At 44.8% G+C, this 20,678-nt stretch overlaps 1 protein-coding gene across 1 annotated transcript in view; it reads right to left on the bottom strand.

Moving 5' to 3' along the window:
* Positions 1-20,678, bottom strand: part of PRKN (parkin RBR E3 ubiquitin protein ligase) — a gene marked incomplete at both ends in the record, with an annotated part of 806,365 nt that overhangs the window by 649,246 nt on the left and 136,441 nt on the right. Inside the window, one exon of the mRNA XM_084228791.1 lies at positions 12,931-13,168. Coding sequence (XP_084084917.1) covers positions 12,931-13,168 — 238 coding nt within the window. The remainder of the gene's footprint in view (positions 1-12,930; positions 13,169-20,678) is intronic.

The raw sequence follows: 20,678 nt of genomic DNA, 5'->3' as shown, positions 1-20,678 counted from the left end.
TATTATGTTCCTAATAAAATCAAGTGAGGTCATGTAAGTGCAAGACTTCAAAAAGTTTCAAAAGCTGTTTTGCTCCTCTACTCAGTACAATAAAGTATATCTCTCAGATGGGCTTAGCGTGATGATTGGCTTGAGAAAAATATTACTCCGCTCACACCCTCAGTAGTTCTTCTTCTTTTTCCTTCTCTCAATATTGAGGAAACTGTCTGAAACTTGGAATCAGGCCATCAGATTACCATTTTCCTATCAGTGCAATGCAGATCTAGTACTTGAACCATTTGACACATTTTTAGGGACAAGAGTTAGCTTTTTGTCTAGGAGAGCTGCAAAATGTTTCTGTCCAGTAGAGATCAAATGTTATAGTTTATCCTGTAAAGAAGTTAACAAATTTTACCCTGTAAAGTTACCCTGTAAAGAAGTTAACAAATTTCGTTATCTAGTTTAGCAATCTTATCCAATACCTCTTTATTAAATTACATCTATTCCTTCATCCATCTATATCCAATCATCCACCTGTCTGTCCATCCATCATGTAGCCATCCATCCATTCGTCTACTCATCCATTCCATCCCTCCATCATCCATCCATCCCTCCATCATCCATCCCTTCATCTCTCCAATAACCTCGGTAAAGATCCAAGAATGAATTTATACAGGTCCCTGTTTTATGATTAAATAATAAGTTGAATTTTGGACTCCAGTTTCTTTGATATTTGCAAGATGGTCACAAATGTACCATTTTGAAATCAGACTTCAAAGCTTTGGAGTTGCCCAGTAAAGCACACTTCTGAAGCGCACACCCATGGGCATCAGGCCCAGGCACTCCTTTTCTTGGTTCCTGAGTGAATCCTGGCCACAGAGATCCACCCTAGTTTGGCTTTTCTGCTTTTCTCCTTCCCTTTGTGGAGGCTGTGTCTGGCTTCTGTCTGTGGCCTGTGTGTCCCTCTGGCCTTCAATGCTTGGGAAAAGCAGGCTTTGTGTCCTGATTATCTGGTGAACTGTGAAGATGGGCTCAACTCTGTTCTCTGGTGAGTAAGAGAAGACAGACATGCAGGTCATATCTGCTCATCTGTCTGTCTATGAACCCAAGTTAATTAAAAACGTTGTGCCTCCTGGGAGGAAACACGCTCTTTTACTGCACTTACTGCTGCAGCCCTGTACTAAGTTTTTGTGCTCCCACTTTTCACCTGTGTCTGAGGGCTGACTCTCAACTTTCTGTGCCCGTGTCTCTGTATTTCAGAAAGGTTTTTGCCTCTGGCCCTTTGTGAAATGTTTTCTTACCACTAGGGAATTATTAATAAGTAAATTATTAGTCTCTTAAGGGAGATCTGCTATGATTGTTTTTTGTAGAAATAAACAAGCAATTATTCGTAAGAATGCATGGAAGGGAAAATCATTCTTAAAGAAACTACAGCTAAGAATATTTGAAAAATTCAAGTGCACTCAATTAAGGTGAACTTTTGGACACATGGATTGTTTTAGTAATTAGGAATTAAGAAAAAAAATATACATGTGTGTTTTCTGATACACACAGCTGTTAAATATGTGACAAGATTTTTATTTTACATTTTGTAATATGCTGGGGTTTGATTTCCCATGAAGATAGTAGTTAATCTGAACTACCTTCACTTCTCACACTGGCTTATTGATTAAGCAATATGCCACAGCAGTTACATTCTATTTAAGTTTATGAAAAATATACATTTGTGTATTTGTATTTGAGTAGGTTGAATCATAATTCTCACAAATTTTTAAAGTAGTTGCATTTTGCAATATGTCAGCCAAAATATAATTTCTTAGATCCTTTTTGATTAATATTAAATTGGGCCATTTAATGACTGGTCTTTAGATAACTGAAGAATTTCTATTAAGTTTGAATATAAAGGCACTGCTAAATAAGCATAATTTAAGTTTATATATTTTTAGCTCTTTAGTTCTAGCAATACGCTATATTATGGCTTTATCTTTGGTTGATGCAGTGAAACATTTTATCTTTACTCACTTAGGACATAACATTGCATCTGCAGAATATTACATTATCTGTATTTAGGAGCTCTGCCAGTCTGCTGAAATTCTTGTGTACAACAAGAATTTGCTCTTATTTACCTACATCTTCGTTTCCTCCGTAGAACAGAAATTTTTAGTTTGGTTAAAAGTTGCAATTAGTTTGAACAGTTGAGATTATACTGAAAGAAATAGCATAAAAAAAAATACAGCAATTTACCCAGAGATGGTTTGTTTCTCTTTTTCAAGGAAGAAGAGAACCGTTTTTTTTTTTTCCCTAAAACACAATATGTTCAGTATATGCAATAATACGTAGACACAACTCGAGAGAATATAGCAAGTTGTAGAAAGTTTGTGTTGTCTCAGCACATAACACTGAAAATACGTAAGTCTGAAAAGAAGCTGTGAAATGTGTTAAAATCAGTGCAATGTGTATTAGTTTGGATGAGCTTATTTGTAAGATAATTTAAGAGACAGAGGAGAGTTCACAGAATGTATGTTGTGTCACATATTACTGCAAAATTAGAGTTAGACTTTTTCTCTGTTGATAATCTTAAAACCTGGACTCGGAGATTTCCGCCACCTCCTCCCACCCACTCACCCCCCCAAACCCCAGCCAGAACAATCTCTGCTCTGCCATGACTGCACTGTGCTCTTTGGTAGATGACTTAAAAGGCATCGTTTCCTCACTTACAAATGAACAGGGGTTACTTTTAATCACCTCACAGCACCCACATTTATTTGAAGATATTTTGTTTTCGCTGTGATAACCCAGAGTTGTGTCTCAGGCGCCTAGGACTTAACTGCAACCAAATGGCCAGGCCTCATGTGAGAATCACTTTGGTATTATCTTCTAAAAATCAACTCTGATATTTAATTTAATTAAAAAAATTTTTTTAAAGATTTATTTATTTATACAAGAACCAGGGTATAGGCCAGATGTGCAGGAGGGTGAGAGGATTCACCCGAGACAGAGTGGAGAACAGAACAGGCAGACTGACAAAATACACTGCTGAGGGGAGCAGCAGGAGAGACAGGAGAGGTCTGCCGCACCATGTGGGTTGCTCCATGGCCAGCAGGGATCGAACCAGCACTGCAGAGGCTGCGGACAGCTTCACAGCACTGCACTCAACTGCCTGCGCCACCAGAGAGGCCCCTCTGATATTTAATTTTAATAATAATATGGAAAATAATTTCAAGAGTTAGTTTTACACTTAAAAATGTCTCAGATTTCCCAGAGGGGCCCCGGAGAGAGCAGCTCAGAGGTACTGGTGTGCTGGGCACGCAGGGTGCTTCTGGGCTACCTCCACGTTGCTGGAAAAGCTACAGAACAGCCTGTTGGAGCGGAAGAGCCTCTCAGCCTTGCCCAGGTGCAGCCTGGACAGGTGAAGTGTTATTTATATCTCTCTATCATGAACGAACCCTTTAAAGGAGTCTGTGGAAGTCCTCGCTGCCCCATGGCATTGATCAAGCCCGAATGGGACAGCCATGTTCTGACTCACAAAGCGGGTCTTCACCCTCCCCAGGAGGGTGGGACGAATCATGCAACAACAGACACAGCCTTTCCCATCAGCCCTAAGTGAGGCCCGGGAAAGCCCTCTGTAAGCTGCTGTGCCTTCAAGGCAGAAGGCAGGCCCCAAAGAGAGTGCTGTGCAGGGGCCCTGACCTACGGACACTTGCAGAACAGACTCTCAGGTGCACTTCTGAGCTGAGTCTGCTAAACAGCTTCCAGACTGCGTGCCTGCGATGAAGCGGGGTTCCAGCTACTGTTTCAGTCTGGAAGCTGATGTCCTCGTGAACGCTGACCTTGAGCTCAAAAGGCCCCCAGAACAAGGGCTAATTATAGGAGAACAGTTAAACGGGTTAAGGAAATTCAATGATGGCCATTTGTTCTGAAAATTACTGGCCTTGCTTTTAACGGATATGTGAAGGTCTTATTCTTTGTTCCTCACGTATGTCACTTTCAATGTAGTGGACGATGTCTTTGATTACTTCATTGAAACTTTTAGTAATAATATCTGATTTTTACTGGCCCTCAGAATTCAGAAACAAATACTTTTCCTGGGTCTCCTTAATTTTCATGGAGACACAGTTATCTGCCCAGGTTCAAATAAGAATTTGTTTTCATTTGCCAGGATATAATTAAACACATTGAGCAACCAAGGACACACGGGGAGAGCCACATCGAGAATCCTTCTCACTCCATCAACTACGACAAAGCTCTATGGGGCAGGGTAATCGACTTGACACGTGTAGTCAATGTCTGCAAAGTTCTCACAAGAACAGGCCTGGTACGCAGCCAAGAGAGGCCCATTACTGCAAGTCACAATTTCTGTCCGGATCACCCCTGAGAATGGTCTACTACCTACAAGCCACCAGCCCTGTTACTTGTCATCCGGCAACCTTACACTAACACTGCTCACCTCCCCTCTCCTTCTACACCTCCCTTTCTCTCTGCCAGAAAAGGCCTCTTCTTTAATTGGTCCTTGGAAAACTTTACACAGCAGTACAGAGAACCGTCACCCAGCTTGAACTCCACATATAATTGATTGATTATGCTTTTAGTATAATCACTTTTAGTACCCCTAAATCGATTGTATGACATCAGCGCCACCCCTTCATGGAACATCTCTCCACGCACTTCCCCCTGTAATAACTGTTACCAGAACTCGTATTTGCAAAATGGTGAAGATACTGATTTTGAAATTTCTTCTTTGATTATTGTGGGGAATTACTCTGTACAGAAATATTTTCCTCAGGTACCATGGATATTTAATTACCTTGAAATAGAATTTATACAGGAAAAGTTAAATAATGTTTATTGCTTCTTTCATAATTACCAATTTTCTGAGTATGTCCAGTAGCTACTGCTCTAGTTACTGCCCTCAGTTTGCAATACGTTCTATTTTTTTTATAAAATAGTTTTAGTAAATTGCATTTAATACTCTTTTTGTTAAGTCTTGGATTATCTTACCTTTGGACAATGAATCTCTGCTGCCTGTGTCTTGCAAGCACACCCACCCCAAGCCACCCACAAGAGGCACCACGAGAGGCCCAGCTGGGTCCTGTGGGTGCCCTGCCCTGGCGTGAACCTTGGAATTCTCCAAAGAAAACCAGGGATCCCTTGGGTGAAAAATAGTGCTGAGACCAAAATCTGGGTATCCATGAATTTACTGGTAATTTATAGTTCTGATGGGGGGTGATCAAAACACCTTAAAAAAGGAGTTGGGGGGGGAAGGGGTTGGTGACAGGATGAGACAGGAAAAGCCAAGCAGAGGGTCCTACAGTTGGCTGTTCACCAGAATCAGCTGAGAAACCACCAAAATGCTGATCCTCAGACCCCAACCAAGATCCACAGAACCCTAAGCTCAGAAGCATGCCTCAGATTATTTCAAAGCCCCTAAGAAATAGTCACTCCGGCGGCCACTGGGCAGGAGGGCTAAGTTACAGCCTCTCCAGGACCTGGCAGCCAGCATATTAGGTACTTTTAGGAGATGGTGTTATTATTATTATTACCTTTAAAAGTTATACAGTCATTTTAGAAAGTTACAAGATTAAAATTAAAAAATAACTCATAATCCTATCACAAGAAACAACTATCAACTGTTGCATCTGATTACTAATCTTTTTTCCTCTATGCATGTTCACATATACAGACATATATTTAGTTAACTGTTTTTTGCAGGCTAGCATCATAGTTCAGTCAGTATTCCAGAATCTACCTTTAATTTTCATTCTGTGACTTTTCAAAATGCCTTAAAATATAATCCTCTGACAACATCTTCAATGGTTATATAATATCCTAAGTATTTAGTTGCCAAATGTTTACCATTGAGACGCTACTGTTGAATCTCAATTGTTTTCAATGTTCAGCAATGTAAATACTGCTGTGTTGAACATCTTTATGGACCTTCCTTTGTGTACATGCTTCGATGATTTCATGATAAACTCTCAAAAGTCAAATTACTGAGTAAAAAGGCAGAAGTATCAAGTCATCTTGCAGGGACTACCGAGTTCTAAGATAATCTATTAGTTGGAAGGAGGAAGAATACCGGACCCAAGGAAAGGCCCACAGATGAAGAAGCAAGGGTGCTGGAAGCGGGGAGGAGCATCATCAACTGACTTTTTTTAGGCCTGTTGTTCACTGAATTTTAGTGTATGCAAAGAATAAGCACTGTGCAGGAGGCTGCAACTCAAAGATGGCGCCCTAGGGACACCACTGTGGGCGATGTGGAATCCGCTCCAGGCAGGCAGGCAGAAGACTTGTGTTTACTGGTGAAGTGGAGGGTGTGGGAGTAGGTCCAACTATTTGTATCCAGCCTTTTAAAGTCAGAGTGGCTTGTAATGTTGATGACAGTGATTCAGACGTCTGTTATCTCTGGTAGAAAATTGGAAACTGCTGCATGTAGCTACACTCTTCCCACAGTGAGAACCCTGCATCCAGGTGGTTTGCATGCCCCTCTCACAGGCCAGCCGAGGACCAACACACACATTTATCTTCATGTAGCCCAGATTCGCTCAGCCTCTGCTCTGCGCAGGCCTGTGGGAGTGCTGCAGACAGCCCAGAGGAGAGAACCCTTTCCTCATGGAGCACACTTCTGGGGGCCTGGGGAAGCCGTGTGAGCCCCCGGGGCCCATGTCCCGGGATACACAGCACCTTTCAACTAAGTACCCTAAGAGAGCACACTCCTATCGACACAAACAAGGGAAAATACTTGACGCAGAGTCCAAAAGAACAGGACTCCTCGGGGTATCGTTATTTAAAGAAAGGCTGGAAAAATAATCTGCCTGAAAAGGCCAGGTTGCTTTGTTAAAAAGACATGATGAGCCTCTAGTCTGTTTCTGTGCAGTAAGTAGCAAGTGGTACTAATATGCATTCATGGGGTAGCCCTAAATTATTATCTCCTCTCACTGAAGATGGGCTATATTTTATTGATATAAATGCTTCTTATTGACAGAAGGTGAATGAATTATGCAAAAGAACTAAAGCTACAGTTCTCCTTTGCCAGAGTAGGCTGACACATTGGAGTGTTAATTCAAACATAAAACACTCAGTCGTGGATCTAACCCTGCTCCTTTTCATGACGGGAAACCTTTGTGGTCAGTCGGAAGGGTGCTCCCTCACTACCTCAGGAGCTTCTCCTTCCTGTGCTCTTGGTCTGTGTCTCCACAAGATTGTATTTATTTGTCAAACCTGCAAGACACCACCCAAACTTCACTGATGCGTCATTGTAAAAGAGCTGATGAGGTCAGAGACTATTAGCACACGAGTTCTTCAAAGGGTGGTGGTGTCAGAGGCATCAGTGAGAAGGGCTGATTCTGATGGGCGCTTTACCACCGACATGCTCCGATTTGGCATCAATGTCCACGGCGGGGGTTATAAATAACTACTCGGGCAGATGCGGGCTCACTGAGCTGGGTCTTTTTGTTCTTGGCAACAACAGGGAAATTGCAGCAAACAGCAGCAATCTGTGGAGACGGGCCAATCATCCTTGCCTAGGCCGTCACTCTAGATTACAATGTGTGCCTTGGTTTGTCAGTGGGTGAGTAAAAGTGTCTTGTTTATGAAAGGCAGGACATCGGGGAGAGGCATGGGGTCTTTTCCTCACTGTTAATGCGAGGATAGTGGCTTTCAGAGCTGCACACAGGCCCATAAATCAGGTTCATGTAAACAGTCAAAAAGGGACCTTGGCCACGCCTGGCTCCTCGTGGGCCCAACCATTCAGTGACCGTGACGTGCAAACGTGCCCACGATCGAATCCGAATCCATGTGCACCATCTTCTCGCTCATCTGAACATGAGCCCCGTCTGCATGATCACGCTCAGCCCTAATTATTCCTCAGCTGCTCTCATCCGTCCCCACTAGCAGGACCTGGTTGGTGACACCCCCACGATCCACGTCTGTGACCTGCCCCCTGCCAACCTGCTCTTTTGAAATACAGGACGGGGACCGGGGGCCCTTTGAGCAAGACCCAGCAGGAAAATTTAAAAGAACTTATTTTTTGTTTTTTGACTTACTGAAACCTCCTTTCTTTCCAGGTGGTCCACAATGACCAAACACAGATCATGGAAATCCAGAGATGAACGCTATTTTCGGAAGCAGTCCTCTAAAGGAGCAGTGCCTGACCTGGCAGGCTGGGAGGCGTTGAGAATGCACAATATAAAAATTCTCGGAATGTCACCCAAGGAGGTTTTGTTCCTGACGTCACCCCGCATTACCCTGGAGTCCCCTCTGCCCCAATGTGGCCCTAAATATGTAATAGTGTCCAACATCAAGTGATCAATCAATAAACATAAAAAAAAAGATTTTTAAAAAGATAATAACCACAACTGCAAAACCAGAGCCAGCAGCAGGCGTCTTGAAAGGCGGATGTCTCCGGAGATGCAGTGAGGCCAGCCCCTGTTTTTTCTGGATCGAAGCAGGGAGGCCCAGATCTGTCAGCTTGGCTGGATCTGGAAGCCCAGGCTACACCCTGGGCCCTTGGAACGCGTGAGCTGAACAAGAAAGGCTCCCAGCTATTCAGGGTTTAGTGTCCGATGCAGGTACCTTTCCAGCCCTGGTCGTGAAGCAGCCTGCGTCAGCTCGACGAGGTCGGTGATTCGTTACTGTGATGGTATAAAGGGGCAACCAGAGGTCGAGCTCATTAAGAACATCAGTGCTTCTCAGACTTTAATGTGCAAGAGTCATACTTAACAAGATTCACATTTAACCTTGTTAAGATGCACTTTTGGAGTCAGCAGGTCTGGGATGGGAGTGAAGAGGCTACATCTCAGACAAACTCCCAGTTGGTGCCACTGCTGATGTTCAGACCATGCTGCAAGGCGCCAAGGTCGTGGACAAGGTCGCGGAGCTGGTGAGCCAAGGTCGTGGACAAGGTCACGGAGCTGGCGAGAAGAGAGGTGGGATGTGGCTCTGGCAGCCTAACTCCAGGGCCCCCTCACCCGCACTAGGCTGGTACCCGCATCAAGGGCACCCCACCCCCTGGGGTCCTGGGCCTCAGCACAGGGATGAGAAACAAAGGCCTGTCACCTCTCCCTGAGGCATTTCCAACAACAGCACTGCGCGTCTGCTGACATGACACCGAGGATATAAAAACATTCAGACTCATGGAATTTTCCTTGAATCCATTAGAAAGATGAATGGCCACTTGATGCCCTTCCTACACGAAGCCAGCTACAATTCCCTTCATGGACTGGATATTCTGGTTTAATTCTATACATGAGCATTAACTTTCAAAGACTCAGAGCCCCACTCATACCTCTGCCAACAAAGGGAGTCAATTTAATTGAATCTTGGGGGATTGAGGAAGGATATTCAAGATCTTACAGAGCATCAGGGGTATCGCTTGGAAAATTAAACCTAGTTTAATAGATGTGGAAGGTGTAGGCATTTGGGCCTGAATCTGTAGAATTACCTAGAAAGTGATTTAGAAGAGAAGGTCCTGATATGTGGTTTACTTGTCTTGAGGGTTTCAATTTCTATTATAAAATGGACATTTGCTAATTCGTATTTTCATTACATAGATGGAAGGAAGATTCCGACATTATCTGTAAGGTATGTGGAAGCGACCAGTCATACAAATAACACCTCGACATAAGTCCCCAAAAATCCCCACCAGCATTTATTTATTCCAAACACATTCAGAACATTTTAAGAGTTTGTTGTAGGAGTATTTATACCACTTAATTTATAGTTATTTTCTTTACCTTCCTTCTAAGCAAATCAAGAAAACAGAACGAGCAGCTGGCCTGCATCCTGGGCACACTCTCTGCCTGGATGCTTGGGGGGCCCAGGTGGACCTCACCGGCTGCAAACTCCCCACCGGGGCTCCCTCTGTCAAGCCGAGGCTCACCACCTGGCACCTGTCCAGTGTCCCCGGAACCTCTTTCCCCAGGGCAGGATTCATCAGGGCCTCCCAGAGAGGGCTGCCCACTTCGGGGTAAGAGGCCCATGCTCAGGAGGGCACAGGTCCTGGTCAGCTCTAGTTGGTCTGGCCATCCCTGCCCCCTTTCCATCACAAAACCACTCTGCAGAGGCGACCTCAGGTCCCAGCCGGCACCACACTGGACTTTAACAAGCAGCAGTGTGTCCCCCCACAACCCACAGTTCATTTTTATTTGCTTTATTGTCATAAATATTTTTCTTCCTCCCTCACATAAATGCTTCACCTCAGAGCAGGCTGAGTCTAGGGCACAGGCACAATGTTCACAGCTGATGCTATTTCCCTTAAGACCTCACATTTTTCTTTCTTCTGTTCAGCAATGTACCCTGGAGAGCCTTCTGTGTCTGTGCCAGATCTTTCTCCCTATTATACCTAAATCTACCTATATGGCTGCTTCCTTCCTTTTTATTTCCCTTCCCCCTCCTTGCACACTGTGTCCCTCCCCCCTCCGGCCCCCCTTAACCTCAGAGCTCTCACTTGGTCTGTAATGTCTGCCGGTGTTCATAAGTATTTTGCTTTGTCAGCTCATCTGCTGTGTAAATGTCTAGTATTCGTGTTTGTCATTCTGACTCACTTTACTACACACCATTCCCTACATGCCTTCCATTTCCCTGAAAATGGCAGTATTTTGTCTTTCCTTGTGGCTGATCAGTATTCTGCTGTGTGGACAGACCCCGTCCTCTTGGTCCAGTCCTGTCTGTGGTGCTCAGGTAGCCATGGCCTGGCCACTGTGAACAAAGCCACAATAAACGCTGTGGGGCGTGTGGTTTCACGTCCCTTGGAGAGATGCCTGAGTGGGGGTGCTGGGGCAGAGGGTCTCTGCAGTTTTAGTCCCTTAAAGTAAATCTGCTCACCTCCCTCAAAACATGACACCAGTTCACATTCCCGCCAACAGAGCCGCTCCCTTTGTGCTTATGTTTTGAAACAACCAAACCAACCAAACATGACAAAACTAAAAAAAAAAAGCAACAAGACAAAACACTTCCAGCAGCATCATGTGGCCAAGATGGGCCAGAACAAAGGGGCAGAGGGCAGAGGGCAGCCCCTGAGCTCAGTGCCCCCAGCCAACACCCAGCCTCTGTCAGGGGACGGTGGCCTTGGCTGCACCAAGCTCCCCTCCCCCTCACACAGAGAAGGCCACGCTCACTCCTTCTAGTGCCCCCCACCTCCTCCTCCTCCAAGCACTTAAGAAGGTATAGTGGGGTGCACTGAAACCCCACAGGAGAAAGGAAGCAGACATGACTGAAAGTTAACCATAAGCACTCTCAGTCACCAAAAGTTCTGGAATTTGGAGCTCCCCACCAGAATCCGCCATGACGCCTATCCATTGTCATTAACCTTCCGAACTCATCATGGCATCCAGCCGTGGCTTTTGCACGGCTGAAGATGGCAACAACCTCATCCACATGAGTGTCACCACCTCCTGCAACCCCCAGCCCCCCGCCCTGTAAGCAATGCCGGTCAGTGCACCCTCCAGGCACAGGCAGCTGCCAGCAGCCCACCCGCAGGTGAGTGAGAAACAGGGGGCCGGAGGCCATATTCATGGAGACCCCCGAGAGAAGTGGGGGCATGGGTGGGCGGAGAAGAGCTGCACTCAGTGAAATAATCAGAACAAAGACAAACCGTTGTGATTCCACTCACAGGGGCATGTGGTGCAAACAACAGAGATGACCCAAACAGGACAAGAATATCCTGTGGCCACAAGAAAAATCAGTGGCCACCAGGCAGGCGGGGGTGGGTACATCAGGACAGAGGATGACAGATTTGGACCTTTGGCCGTGAACTTACATACACATGTTTATTCTCAACGAAGAGCTTCCGAAATATACACTGTTATAATGCAGCGTTTTTTTACGTCAATAAAATAAAAAAAAAATAAGTCCAAGTGAAGAGTGTGCTGTTTCTTTCACTTGTCCCTGAAAATTTTCCTTCTCTTTCCTGCAGTCTCCTTTATCATTTTTTAAAATGTTATTAAATTATTTTTAATTTTGGCAGGTGGCATTTCTTGTTATCTCGGGCCTCCATCTCGCCGCTTCTGTCTAGGATTCTCTGACCTTGGGAAAGGTCTGCCTTTCCCTTCAGTTATCTGTGTGGGAGAGAAACGAACTTTTACCTTGTAAGTCATTGCCATTTGCTGTTCTCCATGGCTCACCGCCAACAAGAATTCTATATACTGTTACATTTACTTAGATTTGTGGAATGAAAGACTAAGGAAAACATACTCATACTGTTAGAATAATAAAGGAATCTTCATCCTTGCCAAAGAGAAGCATTTTGGGAGTGGGTGGGTGCGCAGGGAGCGGGGGGAATCTTCTTACGCAAAAGCCGCTGTGGGCAGTGGAGGAAGTTGCCTTGGGTCCTGCAAAGGACCAATATCGCCTCTAGAGAGGGTCTCTACAGTTTTAGTCCCTTAAGGTAAATCTGCTCACCTCCCTCAAAACGTGACACCAGTTCACATTCCCGCCAACAGAGCCGCTCCCTTTGTGCTTAGGTTTTGAAACAACCAAACCAACCAACCATGACACAATTAAAAAAAAAAGGCAACAAGACAAAACACTTCCAGCAGCATCACGTGGCCAAGATGGGCCAGAACATCTACTTCTTGAAATTTCTCTACATTATCGGAAACATCCACCAAGGCACGTCTCAGGAACACAAGTGAAGAAAAGACAGGCAAAAGGGGAGGGGGGCGCGTGGGACCTTGGCCATATATCCCGGCCCTAGACCAAGGTGTCTCTACCACCCCGAGCTCCCCAAAAAACAAGCACCATCGTCATGATCCCAGTGCCTTTTCCATCCCTAGTGTCCACTGTCAGTAGGAAAACCTTGTTTTGTGCTCACGAAGTGCTCAGCTCGAATCTGACGTCTAAGCACATTCTCCTTCTAGTCAGAGCTTCGCCTGCATCTCCACGAGAGGCCGTCCCCGCCGACCTGACTTCAGAGGACACTTTGGAGCCAAGCACCCCCATCAGGAGGACCATTACCTGGCTGTGCAGCTGGCAGGGCAGCCCCGGCGTCCTCCTTCAGGATCACGGCCAGCCCCACCGAGTCGGCCGGGAGCACGGAGCTGCTGAGGTCCACACGCGTCAGGCTCTGGGGCTCGCGGGCTGAGCCCCCCGCGGCCTTTGCAGGGCCGTCCCCTCCGGGGGTGCCCCCTCGTTCACTTTGGTTCTGGGGCCGCAGCACCATGTGGACGATGCTCTGCTGGTCCAGGTCGCAGTTCTGGGTGGGAGGAGAAAGACAAGGTTCAGACTCAAGTGCGGCGGGGCTGGGCTCAGCTTGGGAGTGCAGGGCCCCCTGCAGCTGCAGGTCTGTGCAGGCCCGGACACTGGGGTGCGCGCCCTCCAGCCAGGGACCCACAGCAGCCCCGGAGGAGGCCAAGGCACAGTGGGGGCCGCAGCTCCAGCAGGGAGGGGAGTGCTGGCCGCAGCTGGCTCGGGGGAGTTTCCTCACAACCGGTTCCCTCCGGAGCGATGGTTCCGACCATGTCACCCTTCAGGGCTGGCATTTGTTTCTGTCTCTGAGAGCCCGGACACGTGGCCACCAGCTACGGGGCGCTCTGCGCTGGAGTCTCAGTGTCGCTGCCGGTGGGTCCCGCGAGCTTTGCTGCCCCCAGCAGCTGCTTCCCACTGGCCAGCAATTCCGGGGCCCCAGCAAGGGGCTGACCCTCTGCACAGCCACGAGCACGGGCAGGAGCGTTTACACTTCGGTAGGGCGGAGTTGATTATTTGCTGGGACAAAACCTAGACTCCCTGAAATGGAACCCCAGTTTTTGTGTAGCTGCTGGAAAGAGCCCTGCTTGGACCTTGCTCTCTCCATAAGCCCCTGCACCTCAGTTCTCATCTCAGGAAGCTCAAACCACACCATGCAATACCGGTAACAACAGCAGGCTCTGCCCCTCCCCCCGACCCCACACTGTCACCGCCCCTCCCAGGAGGCACACAGCTGCATGGTGTCGGCCCCTGGCCTCTGGAAGCCCAGGTGAGGCCTCCTGTCCCCAGTCCCCTTCTGACCTCTTCCCCACCCCGTGCGCTGACCTCTGATGCACCGATACCCTCGCCCTCCAGCTTCCAGTCTCACAGTTCTGTCTGTCCTACTGTGTGCTCGATCTAAACCTGCTGTGTGCTCAGCAGTGGTCATGGTTTGTCATTCTCTGTCCCCTCATGCAATCCTTCCTGATCCCCTGCTTGTGTCAAAGTACCACTGGCCCCCACGTTATCCCACAACCAAGCCTTCCCTCCCACCCCACTGTGATTATCCTGTTTCCTAAGTGCATCAACAGTGTCCACCCCTGAACCCCCGCCCCCGGCCCAGGTACATCCTGTAAGGAGCCATGAGTAACTAGATCAACTCAGAAATACCCATCTCTAATTGGTAAATCACTCCCTTTCCTGCAGCCTCTCCAAGCGGCTCCAAGAATTTCTGGCAGGTGCTACAGAATCTTTCAGTCTCTCACAGCTACCTGCTGAATAGAACACACCTGACTATCTCCTTCAAGAGTGTGCACCATGGCGGCAGCCAATCAAAGAGTACCCCCGGGTGGCTTCCACCTCCTTCAGCCCAGGCAGGGACAGCACGCCGGGCACCGACCCGGGGCCAGCCACAGAGAAAGCCTACTGCCGCCGCCCTCCGCGAGAGAAGCGCCCTCCCGTCGGGCTCAGGGCTGGGACCTCCAACGCCCTGTGGCCTGAAGAGATGCTTATTGAGGTTTGGCACTGACAGTCTGTGGTTGTTCCCTAAGCAGTAACAGCTGACAATCCTCCACTCTAACTGGACTAATAGCTACTCCGTCGCTATCAGTCATCACGTCAGTTTCCAGCAGCTGAAAAACCTTAGCCTAAGTCACTTCAAACCAACTCACATCAAGATCTGAGTACAAGCAGGTGTGGGCACGTGAGGCCTGCACTTTGCAACAGGGAGAAACGCTGAGATTAGCATCGTCCCCGAGCCTGAGGTTTTTATCCACTTTGTGTTCCTTTCAAGGATTCTCAAGAATTTGGTCAGATAAAACTTCTCTTCCTATGCTTACGGGCTTCAAGTGATCACTCTGGATAAAGAAAGCCCTCCTCACTCATCAGAATCCAAACAAACTTTGCTGGCCATGCTCTTATTGCAATGGTCAGGATTGGAAGTTGCGTGGTATGTACATGTGTGTGTGCGTGTGCATGAACATGTATCTGATCGTCCAGCTTAATTCAGAAATTCTTTAGTGCAGCGACAGGCTTGTCCTTATCTTTTTATTTATAGAAATGCCTCCTACAGTGCTTTGACCCTAGTACATGTAGAGAACATGACTGGGAACTGAAAAGGTGAGGAGCTGAGGGGAAACAGAGATGAATGAGTGAATGAACAGATATAAACAGCCATAACCTCAATGCCTGAGATGCTCCACGGGAGCCAGAGGATGTGGAAGGGGAACACTGAACTGAAAGTCAGATGGACTCAAGCCTGAAGTGATCTATTAGTTGTGTGATTTCTGGCAATTTTTTTTCTCCCTAATCTTCAGTCTCCACGTGTGTCACTGGCATAACTTCACCAACTACGAAGTTGACTCTGGGGGAGTCTGGCAAGATGGTGGCAAAGAGTGGAGTCTCCAGGGTTCCCCCCTCCACTTAATTATAGCCAAATTATAACAGAACAAAGAAAACTACTCCTGAAAGATAAACCTGATCATCACATACATCAGGAACAGTGTTAAGACAAAATTAAATTAATTGTGTTTAAAGCAAATAGCAGGGCAGTATAATCCATGACAGGGAGGAGTGGCTTCTGTACGGAGCACCCCTGCTGGTACTAGCTCAAGGGCACATCCCTGGGGTTTTATATCCTGGAAAAGGGAGAAGTTGGTGCAAAGCCAGCATGTGCCACTGGAGAGCTACTACATTAAAGGTGAGGTCTATCTACTAGCTTGAGCCTGAGGCTTCTGATCTAGAAAAGCTGGAGCCTGAACCAGCAAGGAGAGCCAGATCCCACTGCCTGTGTCTTCTTATAGTTACTACTTGCAGCCTGAGGCTGAGCCATTAGAAACATGGGCTCTTATCCTCCCTCCAAGGCCCTCCCCGTGCCCCCCCAGCCCTGATATTAGAAAACCCAGACAACTGAGTATGCTTACTAGCCAGAGGTCAAGCACCTGGAGATTAGCAACAGGATCGAGAATCCCAGACTCCACACTTCAAAAGCAAAGAAAACATTCTCTATCTTGGGACTGTGTCTCAACTCTAGTTCTCACCCAGTGCTACATCTAGTCCTCAGCCACAGCCTAGAGGTTGAGGCAGGCACCAGACTGTAAGAGACATTTATATGCCAAGGAATTGGCTTGGGGAGAGAATCACAGTGGATTCTGACGACACAAAATTGGTGCCGACAGCACTATAGGAAATTTGACCTCCAGATGCTCGCCAGAGTGACCTGTGCCCTGACCTGCAACAGCTCACGCCTACCTATTTCCACTAACTGACTCCAATGCCCCAGGTTTCTGCAAAGGTACAGGTGGCAGTCTGTGAAGGAATAAACACCTAAATATCCTAGGTAAAATATATAAGATTATATTCATTTTTTTTGGTAGGAGAGTCATAGCTCAATTTATTAAGGCATGAAGATTTAAGAAAAGGAAACTTCATCACAACCCATAAAAGAATGAAAACACATAACATAACACAAATACTGGATGAAAAAAGAGAGACATTTTGATTCAGAAGACCTGTGGAAGAGGAAGAGTTTAAGGTAATAGTTATGACAATGCTAATTTAATTAAGAAAAAGAGTGGGCAATGAAAAATAGGAACAAAATAAAGATTGAGGCAATCTGAGACTATTACAAATAAAATTAGTAGAGCTAAAATACTATATTCCAAATTAAAAAGTATAATAGAGGGCCTCAACAGTAGACAAATATAAATAGTGAAGAGAATTGGTGAGCCTGTAAGCACAGCAATGAAGATGAATATAAAAGCACAGAAAGAACAACAAAGAGAAAAAATAAATTAAAACATTGAAAATAGTGTAAGAGCTCTTTGTGATAAGCTAAAAAGAAATCACAAATAATGTCCAAATTATGGGTGGGGGGGTCCAGAGGATAAGAGATAGGCATGGGAAATTTACTTAAGGAAACAATTGTTAAGAACCACCTCACTCTGGGAAATGAACCAGACTTCCTGATCCAAAAATCCCAAAGAACTCCACACAGTGTAATACTAGATCCACCACACCCCAAGACATATTGTAATGAAACTGTTGAAAGCCAATGTAAAGGACAGAACATTGAAAGTATCTAGAGAAACAAGAATAAATAGGCTATAAAGGAACCCCTAATAGTCTGTCTGTGGAGTATTCAGTGGAAACCTTACAAGTGAGAGGAAATGGCAGAAGATACTTACAAAAATAAATAAATGAGCGAATAATAAATTAACTACAGCCTAGAATACTTTATCTTGTAAGACTATTATGGTAAGGAGTTTCACAGAAAAGCAAAAATTAGAAAAATATATCAACACCAAGTTGGACATGAAAGAAATAGAAAGGTTCTATTAGAAAGCAACAGCAAAAACAAATATAAAGGTTACAGATATCTAAATTATACAATATACTGGAGAAAAGTAGAATACGTGACCCATCAGAACAACCTGACACAAGACTGTCAATGGGACACAAAACAGTTCATCATATACTAACCTCAGCAGAACCTTCAAACAAAAATCAATAGAAGTGACATATAAGACAATAGAAATGGAAACTAAACAAAATATGAAAGATGTTCGAAAATAAAAAGACAAACCAAGAAAGATGTTTTTAAGTAACAAAATGGTAATACATACATAACATTCACCTTAAATCTCAATGACTTGAATTCACCAGTTGTAAGTTATGGAGTGGCTAAGTGAATTTCCTAACAAAGTCCACCAGTCCAGAGAGCTGCCTATGGGAAACTCATCTTATCAGTAAAGACAAGCACAGACTTAGAGTTGAAGGCTAGAGGACAATCCAAAGAGCTAAAGGTGATCAAGAAAAGTTAGCAATAGATATACTTATGTCAGATAAAATAGTTTTCCAATAAAAAAGGCAATAAAGAGATAGAGATGGACATGATGGATATGACTAAGGACCTAATACAACAAGATAATAACATTTATAAATATATATGTACCAAATGATGGAGCACTAAGATACATATGGCAATTTTTAATAGAACTAAAGAGAGATATTGACAACAACACACTAATGCTAGGGGATTTTGATACTCTGCCCTATAAGTATGGACCGATCAATGACAGAGAATAAATAAGAAAAATATAGCTTTAAATGAGACACTAGACCAATTGGCCTTAACAGACACTGAAAGACTACCCCAAAACTTCCTCATATACATTTTTTCAACTACACATGATCATATGTTGGGACACAAACCAATTGTCAATAAAACCGCAGATTGAAATCATCGTAAATACCTTTTGACCATATGTCATAAAGCTAGAAATTAACCATAGAAAAAAATAGACCAAACCCATATATACATGGAAACTAAACAACGTGCTGCCTAATACCTATTGGGTTAAAGAGGAAATTAAAGCAGAAGCCTAAGAAAATACCTCAAGGATAATGAAAACGAGGATAATGGGATGCAGCGAAAGCGGTCGCAAGAGGAAGATAAGAGCATTGCAGAGTGTACACCTCAATCCACAATAATAACTCAACACATAAAATCATTATTATTTTTTAGGAGTTTTGTAAACTAAAGGGTATAGGTCTCTTATTTTGTACATCAATAAAACCTCAGAATCCTGCTCTGCTCTCACAATCCTACTTGGAAAATGTATAAAGAAGGCAAATAAGCAGACGCTATAGATGTGACAATTATTCTGGTAACATTCCAACTTTCTGTGAACTAAAAATTGATACAAAAATATTCCTAATGCTCAGATGCTGTGAAGCACATGAAGAATCCGAGAAAATTCTCCGGGGCCGCTAAAATATGACAAATTTGGAAGAAATCCAAAAGCTGAGATTTTCCTTTCGAATTCAGATTTTTCTAATGCTTGGGGCAGAGCTTCAGAGGGGAATAGGAAGACCCCAAACAGATTTTGGTAGTTATAGTGATATTTATAGAACATATTTCCCTCAGTCTCCATCCATACTTCTGAGACCATAAATTGCTTAATTTTTTGACTCTTATAGAAAATGTGTTTATCTCAGAAGCAGTCCTTTAGCCAGATGGCACCACTGCACCCCCATTCAGCTCAGTTCAAAGTCACATTCATAACACTTCCCATGGACAATAAGTTGGACAAAGTTTAGTTGCTCAGCCACTCCAAAGTCCAAAATAATATTTAGTTCTCACAATAAACAACTAATGCCTCAGCTTTGGGAGAAATTTTGATGGAAAGAAGCAGAGTTCTATGATATGGGTTTTAAGCTTCCTCAGGGAAAAAACAACTGCTTTCCTATTGTTTCTTCAATGACTACAATATTGCCTGCAAAGAGGAAACATTTAATATGTTTGTTTTTCATTAAATAGTTTATTAATTGAACAAGCAAGTGACATAGGTCATTTAGTATGGACAAAACAAGTAGGTATTCCTCTAAGGTCCTTGGTCTCTTTACAGGATCTTCAATTTGGAGATACCTCAATAAATACATATATATGTGTATATACATACACACACACACACAAACACATATATATATGATATATGGAGTTGTTTGCCAACCAATCATCAGCTCTCACCTAGTTGGCCATTATCTAACCATATGCAAGAAATTGATGTTTCTTTCTTTTTACAAACAGGAGTCCCCTTGTTGACATGTAGTGAGGATTCAAACACTTGGGAGCTTGGCAATCCAATTAGAACATGGAAAATAAACAGATCTGGACAAACCTGATACTGCTTTTTTAAATATTCTTTACTGTTTAAACCTTGTAAAAATATATAATGCTACTCTAACAGGAAGAAGTCCTGGGGATTAAACAGTGATAGGAATATTTTCCAAACACTTAAGAACCATAAGCCCTAAGTGATTAGTAACTGGATTGAGGAACAGTTAATATTCTCACATTAACAAAGCACTTTCATGTGCTGTAACGACAATAATGAATTTAATATAAACACAATCTTGTGTTTGAGCTCTAACCGCCCTTCAGACTGTGTTGCAGGGCCTTCCAATGTGATGAGTTCTGCAATACTCCCATCATTCTTTGTGAGCTTGGTGTCACCCACAGCAAGCCTGGGTGTAGCACCAGAACAGTGTCCAGCACAAATAGAACGCTTTAAACATTCCTCCAAGGCCCTGGTCTTCTGCTCTGGCTTGGAGCCACCACTGTCCATCCTGACTGAGCTATCAACCCCTGGGCTCCTTCTCTGACAACAAATAACATGTCGTTAATGTTGTTCTTTCAGTTCCTCTTGACAGACAGTGAAGGTGAACCAGGAAGAAGTTCATAGCTGATTCAAAGTCTGAGCCCTGGTCAGGGGGCTGATGCGCATGGCGCAGCAGACCTCTACTGTCTCACCCGCTGCTCCCCTCAGCAGTGTATTTCTGCCAGTTCTGGTCCCCACTCTGTCTCTGGTGAATTGTCTCACCCCCACATCTCTGGCCTGCACCCCAGTTCTTGTATGCATAAATAAATTTTTTTTAAAAATCTAAAAAAACACAACAAAGTCACCCAGCATCCCAGGGTGGTGCCAGGGCAGAAGCCCAGGCTTCCAGCACCTTCCGTGAATGAATGCATAATCCATCCA

This window comes from Talpa europaea, assembly GCF_964194135.1.
Source record: "Talpa europaea genome assembly, chromosome: 2".
In the NCBI taxonomy this organism is placed as follows: Eukaryota; Metazoa; Chordata; class Mammalia; order Eulipotyphla; family Talpidae; genus Talpa; species Talpa europaea.
Note: the sequence above shows the minus strand (reverse complement) of the source record. Positions and strands in the feature narration are given on the sequence as shown.